Source organism: Episyrphus balteatus, chromosome 3, assembly GCF_945859705.1.
Source record: "Episyrphus balteatus chromosome 3, idEpiBalt1.1, whole genome shotgun sequence".
NCBI classification, from domain to species: Eukaryota; Metazoa; Arthropoda; class Insecta; order Diptera; family Syrphidae; genus Episyrphus; species Episyrphus balteatus.
In genome coordinates this window covers 537501-548585 of record NC_079136.1, presented here as the reverse complement: position 1 = coordinate 548585, position 11085 = coordinate 537501, and the positions used below count along the sequence as shown (strand labels likewise).

The 11085-nt window shown below is 31.6% G+C and overlaps 1 protein-coding gene across 1 annotated transcript; it reads left to right on the top strand.

The window, feature by feature from the left end:
- The first annotated feature begins 4498 nt into the window (after nt 1-4498).
- On the top strand, nt 4499-5503 carry LOC129913185 (dynein regulatory complex protein 9). Its single transcript, XM_055991734.1, has one exon. The coding sequence runs from the start codon at nt 4499-4501 to the stop codon at nt 5501-5503; it is 1005 nt and encodes a 334-aa protein (XP_055847709.1).
- Nucleotides 5504-11085: the final 5582 nt, after the last annotated feature.

Genomic DNA, 11085 nt, shown 5'->3' with positions numbered 1-11085 from the left:
ATTAAAAGATAGACCTTGTCTTTAAACTTACATTTGAATTTTTTAAACAAAATCGTTGGAGCCGTTTTTGAGCAATTTCAACTTTACTAAAATCGGTATATGACAAGTACCGTTATTTTTGGTCCAAAAAAATTAACTCCAAAAACCCCTCTGGAGAGTCGCCAAATAACGCTACACACCAAGTTTGACATTAATCGGTCCATCCGTTTAGGCTGTAGCTCCTTATACAGACAGACAGACAGACTGACAGACTGACAGACTGACAGACTGACAGACTGACAGACTGACAGACTGACAGACTGACAGACTGACAGACTGACAGACTGACAGACTGACAGACTGACAGACTGACAGACTGACAGACTGACAGACTGACAGACTGACAGACTGACAGACTGACAGACTGACAGACTGACAGACTGACAGACTGACAGACTGACAGACTGACAGACTGACAGACTGACAGACTGACAGACTGACAGACTGACAGACTGACAGACTGACAGACTGACAGACTGACAGACTGACAGACTGACAGACTGACAGACTGACAGACTGACAGACTGACAGACTGACAGACTGACAGACTGACAGACTGACAGACTGACAGACTGACAGACTGACAGACTGACAGACAGACAGACAGACGGACTTCCGGGAGCCACTTTTTTGGCATTCTCTACCATCGTAATGTTATGGAAAAATGTTATCTCAACTTTTTTTTTTTGTACGAATACATAACTTGATATATAGTACCTATATCGCAAGTAAAAAAAACCCACAAAAAACCATACAAAGTATGTGAATTGCTTTTGACTTCAATAACTCAATTTTTAAATACTAGGTACTTCGAAATATCGAAATAACTCAACATGTTACACAGAAATGTCGATAATATTATGTTATTGTCAGTTTATATTGAAAGTTTAGTTTTTTTTTTTAATTACCAATGCCTACAATAGTAAGAAATTCGAAAAACATATTTTTTCTCTCTTAACTTACAGGGTTTTCTTTTTGTAATTCTGGAAAATGTCTATAAATTTTTTTTTTAAATACATACGTGTTTTATAAATACTAAAGGCAAGTGCTTACAGGTGATTAATTTTAAAATATATGCTCTTGAGTTATAAAGGGTTAAACATATTTTAATGAAAAAGTTTTCGATAATTTCCAAGTGTACAATATTTTTCGAAGGTCTAAGAAACCCATTCTTTGTTTTATCCACTGACGCAGAACCTCTGTTAAAGCATTATTTCAAAGAAGAAATACAAAAATTAGTGTTACCGCCGAAATGTCGAACGACTACAATCATAAGGGATTTTCAGGTTTTCTTCCTATCGCGTCTCGAATAACCTCTTAAGAAGTCTTACACCGCCAGAAGTAAATACAGAAACTCAGTGTTAACATTGTCAAAAAGCCATCAGAGATTTTGATTTTTTTTTTTGATGACTCAGAGTGGTTCAGATTTAAGTATGAATTAAGCCGGTTCACATTTTTTGAAATAATCGCATTGATTTCCGAAAAATCAAAAAGCCGCAAATTAAAGCTTATCGATATCAGAACGCATGTTGCTTAAATTGTTTACTTTTATATTTTTTGGTCAAAAATTTGCTGTTGTTTCTTGGTCTATGCTAGTAAAAATACTCCAGCTAAGATAATGTTCGAACAAATAAATTGCTTTGAAGTTTCATCATTTGACCAAACATCCTGAAATTGTGATTAAGGGTTTCATTGATGCATATACAAAACTTCCAATTAAACTAGAAAACGATCAACAAAACTCAAGCCAAATTCAACCAAGATTAATTGCTGAAGAAAAAAAGAATACCTATTCGTCAACCTTTAAGATTTTTCTTTAAAAAAAGTTACGTATACACCAAAGTGACCCTCTAAGTTAAATTGCAAAAATTGTGATTGAGGGCTTAATTGCATTTACAAAACTTCAGATTAAACTAGAAAACAATTAACAAAGTTCAAGCCAAAGTCAACCAAGATAAATTGCTCAAGAATAAAGAATTTTCATCAACCTTTAAGATTTTCTTAAAAAAAAAGTTACACATACACCAAAGTGACCCTCTAAGTTAAATCGCAAAAAATTATTAAAAAACTTATCGGTGGGTGAATAAATAATTATTTCTATCGTGACCTTTTTTTGAATTCAAATTCAACATCAAGTCCATTTAGGATTGAATTTGAGGTGAATAAATAATGAAGCGTGATGATAACCTTACTGAGTGTAACATTTCTACAGTTGTTATTTGGAAATGGCGAAAGTCGGTAGCATTTTTCGTTAACTTACCTCTTCTTTCTTAGAGATCACTTCCTATTTTTTGTTCAGTTCTTTTGAGATCGTGAAATTGAAAAAAACAAAAAAAAAAAACAAATCAATCCTTTTGCTAAAATTTCAGTTTCTGAAAGACGTCAAGACTCCTCTTACCTTCTTCTCCACAAAACTTACCTTTTCCTTCAGAAAGCTGAGTATAGCGCCGTCTACCTGGTCGCCTTATATTGATTTAAAGGCCACGGAATGTTATTCAATTACAGAACAACCTGACATTTTTGCACAAGTTTTAAAGACTGTCAAAACCCGTGTTCCTAAATAGTGTTTATTTGTAATCCAAAATTAATATCCTCTCGTAATGGTACAAAAAGTCTAGTGTGAAAATCATTGAAAATCATATTTATGCCGAAATTTTATTATAATAATTTATTTTAGTTTTCATTTAAAATGTTTTATTATACCTCCAAAAATTCATACATGCACGCATTTAAGCCATGGGCCTAGTTAAATGACACCTGCATCCGAGCAGTAAATTAAATTTTATCTAACCAAGTTATAACACATAAAAGTTTGTTAAACGAAATTGTGTGTTCTATAGGCATTAGGTGGATGCTGCACCTGCAACTAAATAGCCATTAAATTTGTTGATAGAACATTAATGCTTAATCACTGATATATTGTGATCATATCAATGCAAAGTTTGGCCTTATATCGTATAGTTAAATGGATTCAATTACCAAAACCAATGGACTATTTTGAGGGAGGGGGGCGGAAAAGAAAAACACCACACTAATGACACGTCACCAATCAGCTGCACACAAGGTGACATGGACGATTGAAAATTAATCAGCATCCAATGATAAATGATGTAAATTGCGTATATAGCCTATCATATATACACCAACGCCATATAGCGACTATGACACCTAAAATTTACGCATTTAGGACGAATTTTCACATCTGGTTCGTTTCTGGAACAAAATATTCTCGCTCATCATTGCGATGATAGCCGACAGTTATAGACCATCAATGTTGGCAGCTAATTGACGGATGTTCAGTTTTGCATAATAGATTGCACGCGATAAACCAATTACACTGACGCGATTAACAAAACACGTTCAGCATGGATGCAATCCTTCAATTTAAATGTTTTGTTGCGATAAAAGATACATTTTATCATTCTCTCGAAATGAAAAAAAAAAATAAAAAATGAAAAAACAATAGGCTTGTAGTGTGTTTTCATTTTCGTTTTCATTTTCATTACCTCGAAAACAGCTAAAGCAATAATTTATGTTGACACTATATAGATGAGATACTGGCACTCTGGTTTTTAATATTGAATTTAAATTTTCTCCTTAATTAGACACGGATATGCGGTGTTATGTGTGTTTTTTTTTTGTTACTGATTATATAGGTACACCTGCAAAATTGCAAAATATCATGTATTTTAAAAATATTGACATTTTTGTTTACCTTTAAAAGGACATTTGCAAGAAGGTAAACAAAAAATAATTATGAAAAAAACACAATTTGAAGTAATGAGTCAACAAAATATTTAGTAATTATCGTATGCACTCAATCAGCTGTCATGTAGTTTTAAGCCAATGTAGAAGTGTTTATTTTAGTAAGTTTGTTATTTATGAACCAAACATGCCTTGATTAAGTTTTAATGTACGTAGTTAAATGACAGTGTTTACCAGTGGCATTTTAGTAAAAAATGAGATAAAGTAGATTGCAAAATGAAAAAAAGGTCCTTCGGTTTATAAAGAGTTTAAATACAAAAAAATGTTATGCCAAAGCTGACGTTCTCTTCTTCGATCACGTGTATAATATTCTTGATGAATTGATGAAAAGGTTTCACCAAGATTGATTCTTTAGTAGGCTTAATTTTTTATCACTAAAATGCTTTTTCTCTACAAATACTTCTGTAACTTCTTAATGCAAAGAGAAAAAAGAGCCAAAAGTTTCTCTAATTAAACCAAGTTCTAAACCTCGCAAGATAGAAGATATATATCACTTCCTTAATACGACTACTGCGATGTATCATACCTCTTCTGTGGTAACGAATTCTAGTGGTATCCATGGATGTAGAACTCTACTTGCTTTTTTACCTTGGTAACCTAAATTATATTTATTCGTTAAATCGTTATGAACACCTAAACAAGAAAAACACATCCTTCCTCTTCAGTTAATAAGTCACTTCCGAGTTGAAAGGATATGGACACTTTTTTGCGGGATGCAGTTACCACTGTTGTTACATTAAGCCTTAATGAGCTCATTGTTCTTAGTCATGGTAAACATCTACGGTCAAGCACAGGGATATTCCAAGAAAAGGATACAACAAACAAACCATCGGAAAAGAAAACCGGCAGCGGCGTAGAACTACTTGCAAAGAGTAATTTACCCATTGCAACACTCAACGAAATTAAACTAAATAATGAGTTAAAGAAACTCATTGATATATACATTGAGACCATGGAAGAGTTGCAAAACACAGGAACCATTGAAACACTACTTGCAACTATTAATCAGCAGATTGCAAAAAACAAAGAGCAAGATAAAGTAATTCAAGAACACAATTCAAGTACGTTGGTCTTGAAAAATCTTAAGACAAAACTCACCGACTTTAAATCCGAAGCTGAGGAAAAACTTTTAAAAGCTAGTGAAACTTTAAATATCTTAAAGTCCGATTGGCGGATAATAAGTAAAGTTAATGAATTGGAGTATGAGTTGGTGAAAAAGTGGGAGCACACTAGATTTACACAGGCTGTTGTTGTTGGTGAAAAAGAAGAGGAGAATCTTGAAAAGATGTACGCCAAATTTGTTGCAAAAACAAATACAGAACAAAGGGTTATATTTGATTTTGAAGCATTTTCCAGGAGGCAATTCGATAAATACTCGGATATGATCGAAATGTGGAAGAAGAAATATTCAACTGAATTATCAAAACTTTTGATAAATATCAAAGAAAAGGAAAATAAAATTAAAGAAGTGAATAAAACATATAAAAAGCATTATGAGATATTTTGTAAACGAAAGATGTTTATCAAAGAGTATATGGAGCAAAAAGCTGAGCAGAATCGTTTGTATCAACTTCAAATGCTGCGCATACAGTCAGCAGTGAAAATTCAAGCTTGGTGGAGGGGATTGATGGTACGCAGGTGTCTCGGACCTTTTCGGAAGAAAACAAAGAAAAACAAGAAAGGAAAGAAGTCAAAGTAAAAACCATAAAATTTTTATTTTATGATTTTTGCAAGAATAGAAGAGACCTACAATTTGATGCCGAGTCCGAACGGCTAAGGAAAGATGCATTTTCAAGACAATGATATTCAACTACCTACTATCTACTGATTTAATACTCGATAAGACGATAAGCAGTACACTGAGGGAAAAGCCACCATAAAACAACGTGAAATCAATGAAAACCACATTGATTTAACTATTATTCGGAATGATTTTGCGTTGAAGATGAACATTTTAAAATCAACGTGGAAAAAAGGTAGATTTTTGATGGTTTCGTTTCTTAAAGCCAAATAAATCAAAGTAGTTCATCTTTGAAACAACGACGTTTCAACTTCAATTCATTTTTTTCCCTCAGTGTAATATAATAAAATGTATCAAAATATTGGGTTTAAATTTATTTTTGACAGTAATAAATTGTTTATTTAGCCATTCTTCGTGGAAAGTGCAATTATTGCAACACATTACGAACTTGATGGCCTTTTAAACCCAATCATGTTAAGAAAAAAAAAAGTTTTATTGTTGCTGTTTTTTTTTTTTCTAATGTATTATGTATTTATATTAATTTAGACAAACTCATGCGTTCTGAATAACATTCAATTTATTAAACTGACTTTTCTTTATTGACTCAATTTTCTTTCAACAAACTTAACTATACCATAAAATAATACTTTATCAATTTGTCTGAATCATTTATTTCTTTATTTGGTTGAATAGATTTAAGAGAAAGTATAGGTTGACTTTCTATTTTACTTTGACAATGTTTTCATATCAACATAATCTTCAATTTAACTTAAGACAATATTGTTCTTTGTTTCTGGATATAAGGTTGTTTGGTAAAATCAAATATAATAGAATATTATCTTTGGTAAAATACAGCAAGCAGACACAAATTGTCTGAAGTTTTTTATGGTTGAAAAAATTTAATTTTTCTCAAACAAAGAAACCTGCATACCAGATTCAAATTATAGTTATATTCAATGCATCTTGTGCATGGTTAGGTCTATATTTAAAAATAGTTTCTTGTAAGGAAGAGAAAATATAATATGTGGATAGGTAAAACCTATAACTTATTGGTATTTGCCCTAAAAAAGTTAAAACGGTCAACTTTAATAAAAGTGTTTAATAAGAATGTGATAAGAATATATAGAATAGAAGGATATAATAAAGCGAGTTTAGACCATTCGAGGTGAGAATTGTTTACAAAATCAAGATGATTAAAGTTCGAATTGCCAGGCTTGGTCAAATGTTTTGCCTTTTTGTGAAAAATTAGTTAAAACTAAATGTTGTTTACATTTCTAAGTGAAATCCGTAATGCGTCGACCTCCCAATTGTTAGGTTGCTTATTCTAGTCCTATACACGGGCAATTAAAAAAAAAAGAAAAAATAATAACAAATTGTTGTTGTTCATTCAAAACCTTCAATATGTATGTATTGGATAGGCTATCCAAGATACCTAAGTTTCCTATACGTTTGTGAACCCGCATCAGCTTTTCATATTTCCCATAAGATAGATAGGTAACCAGAATTTTTGAGGATACCTTTGGATTTTTTCATGGGATTACAACAACACATAGGTATCCAGATACCTATGGGTACCCAGTAAAATCGTTTATTTTTTACTTGCTCTATAGGGCAAGTATTGGTTTCGTGTAGAAAAAAAATTCGAGGTTTTAATCAATACCGACATTACGATGATGGAGAAAATCAAAAAAGTGGTTTTCGTCATTCCGTCCGTCGGTCTGTGCGTATGTGCGTCTGTGCGTCCATCTGTACATCGAGCTAGGACCTAAACGGATGGAAGGATTTGCTTGAAACTTGGTACACACGATTTTTACGTAATTCCCTAGACCCGTTTTTTTTTTATTTTTCTAATATCTCCCATATAAAGTTTTCGAGGTATTGCACATTTATCGAAAACGGCTCTAACGATTTTGATTAAATTTGGTGTAGGTAATACTCCCATTGATTCTTACAAAACTGCGTTTTTAGTTTTTCTCAAAAAATGCGGAGAACGGAAATATGACGTTGCCGTTTTTCAAAAATTAACATATTTTTTAAGTTCATATATTTCATCAAAACATGAGTTAATTTTATTCAAAATTTACAGACATAATTTTGAAGTGTCAAAAATAAAAAAAAAAAATAAAAAAGTTTTTGAAAAAAATTTTGTTTTAAGTTTTTGAAAAAAAAAATTTAATTTTAATTTTTTTAACTTGCAATTTTTTTTGATTTTTTTTTTCTCGACACTTAACAAAATCTTAAATTTCCAATAGCTATTTAAGATAACCATACTTTGAACTACAAGAGCAAGTACGTGCGACGCCAGTCGTGCATTTTATTTTTTTTAATTTTCTGCACCATATCTTTTCCTGATTAAAATTTTTTTTTAGATGCTTCATTGTACAAATATGGAGTGTCAAATTGGTGTTCGAAATTCACCAATTCTGCTCTTTTTTAAATAAGCCTTTTTTTCATTATATGTACATATTTAGTTCACTTAAATTAATTATATTACAACTTTAACAATGCCTCAATGTACTATAAATCAAATTGTGAAGAAGAATTTGGGAAATCATTATTTCACATTAACACAATTCTAAAGCTAATCACTGTTGAATTTGTGAATTTCGTACTGCCCTATCAATTGCTTTAAAATATTTAACATATTCTCAGCCAGATTGATGTCAGGACCTTGTATTGACCAGGAAATTCTTAAAATTTCTGACTTCCGACGCAATACAGTACTCCCTCGATAATGTAAATTACCGATAAAACGAATTTCTCTAAAATGTACAATAATCTTTATAATGTGAACTCGAAAATTTTTAAACTCTGTTAAAACACGCAATTGTTTTTACAGGCCTAGATAATGGATAACAGTTGTTTGTCTAGACATATCTTAAGAAATATTGAATGCAGCTGCTTCAATGATGAATTGATTCTACTTATTTTAATGACTTTTTGTTGATGTTTTGAAATGCATTCCTACTTGTATTTTACTTATTTATTTTGTTTGATATTTTTTTCAATAAATGCTTAAAGTGAACTTCAAAACATTATTTTGGGTTATGTTTAGTGATTATAAAGATTGTTTTGATCAGTTTAATGAGAATTGGAAAACGTTCCCAGTAATGTGAATTCCCCTAAAATCCGAAAACGCCTTGTTTTAATTAGTTCACATTATCGAGGTACTACTGTATTTGACAAATTTTAAGATAAATTCCGTTGTTCATTATGTCTTTAAATATTATCGAAGGTATGGAAGAACTCCCCCAAAAAATGTAAATAGAGCAGAAATGATAAAAACGAAAAGTTTTCCAAAAATTGTGCTATCAGGAAATTTGTAGTTTTGGTTATCTGTTGGAAATTCGATTTGGATTTGCACTTACCCTAGTGCCGATGTTTTTTTTTTTCAAATATTATTTTATAATTTTATTTTATGTTTATATTTTATAAATTTAACTCTATAACTAACTCTATAATTAACTTGAGGAGTTTGTTAATGAATAGTTTTTTAAAAGCATATTTCTTGCTTTTCCGATTTAGCCGCCTCTAATTTTTGCCGCCCTGGGCAATTGCCCAACTTGCCCCTCTAGATCGATTTCTGTATCCATCTGCTTTGCAGGTCTCAAGGGATCTTATTAAAAAAATATATGGTTGCCGTCTTTGTTTCTTGTTTCTTTGTTTTAAATCACACCCCTATTTTCTTATACGCTTTTCATTTGAATGAATAAAAGCATTTAACTTATTTTCAAGAATGGCGTATTAAAAAAATCTTTGAAGACCTCAATTCTCCCCCTAATTGTCTGTCAATTAAGCATATTTTGAAATTTATAAAAAAAGCAAACACTCTCATGCAATTTTCTATGAATTCAAAGAGCATATCAAAGAATATGCAAGACCATCAACACCACAGGCAAAAAACATTAAATGAAAAAGTTAAGCATCATATCTATCTTCAAACTTTTTAGGGACGCTTCAAAGTGCGAAAAAAACATATGAAATGAAAGAATTCCTCACACAAAACTTCGACAACTTCAAAAAATATTTATTTTCAGTGGCAATCTCAAGAACGTACTCTTGTATTTTGAAACTCAATTATGAGTTTCATTTAAGTTGAATGAAATAAGTGTTATTATCCACTTCGAAGCACTCCTCACACACACAGACTTAATTGTTTAGGGATTCTTTTTTTAAGGAGTTAATAACACTTTCATCTTTTGCATTTAAAAATTTACAAAAAAAAAAAAATAAAACTCCCCACAAGCTCTCTCTCATAGAAAGTGATTGCATTTATAAATTGTTATTGGTGTCCAGGATTATATAAGCTTTTCCACAACACCGCCTCTGCCGCCGCATAATCTGTGTATTTATTTAATTCAAATTTCATCTCTGCTACCTTCGGAGCTATAATACTTAAAAGGTCCTTAGATTTTTAGTCAAACATATACGAATGCGTTTCGAATTAAGACATTATATTAAAACATTTTCGCGTCACGACATTTTTATCATGGTATGAAGTCAAGGCTCAGAGAGCACCTTATGATGCTTAGAATCAAGCTTTCCGAAAAAGGATAATGGAAATGGAAAAACACACACAAAAAACTGGGGAGCATCTCAAGGGTTCACTTACATAAGGTTTCGGTTGAAGTGTTGTGGGTTGGTTGTAAATAAAAATTTATACGTATAATATGTGAATGTGGCAATCAGTTCCGCACTCACACCGATGAAAGGATGAAGGATATAATGTTGGATGTCTTTCAATGGTGCGGTGGGGGAATGGTAAATGTGGTAGTATTTGTCTCATACCGACAACACGAACATGGTTAAAACAAATTTGCAGTTTAAAATAATTGCGTTTATTTTTGCCGTTGACATATTTTGATATCTACTCTCTCCTTGAGTAAATGGTTACTGAAGCAATTCATTTTTCTTGTTACTCATTTCCTGTGAGAATTGCGCAACTAGCTAACGAGTTTTGTTCCTTGTTGTAACATTAAATGAAAACATGGAAACGTTGAATGATTTCTGTGGTAGATTTTCTTTAAGTTGTATTTTGTATTTTTCTTCTTCATCTTTTGGAATTTGGCAATCAATAACAAACTAACTTCCGGATAAGCTACGGACTTTCAACATAGCTTGGAGTACAAAGTAATAAAATATTAACTACATTGTTCCTAGATTTAACTGTAACGAACAATTTCATCTCGCAAAATCACTTGAGGAAAAAAACTATGTGTCCCCCAAGATACAAAACTACAAAATATCCCTATAACTTTTAAATAAGATGATTTTGCAGGCATTTTGAATAGAATTATCCTTAACAGTTGTTGAAAACAAGACTTCAATACTGAGCAAAAAAAAAAAAAAAAAAAACAATTCTTATCCTCAGCAGCAGCAGGAAAGAGTAGGTATCACAATCTAAAAATTGAACAGAGAAAAACCAAATCAATGCACAAACTACCACAAAATTACAAAAAGAAATTCTTCTTTCTTTAAGAAGGTTTTAGGTTCACTTCTCCCTGACTTAACCACAACAACAACAACAACAACAACAACAA

Excerpts from the sequence above, each read along its gene's own strand:
- LOC129913185 (XM_055991734.1), top strand. The coding sequence starts at position 4,499 with ATGGACACTTTTTTGCGGGATGCAGTTACCACTGTTGTTACATTAAGC.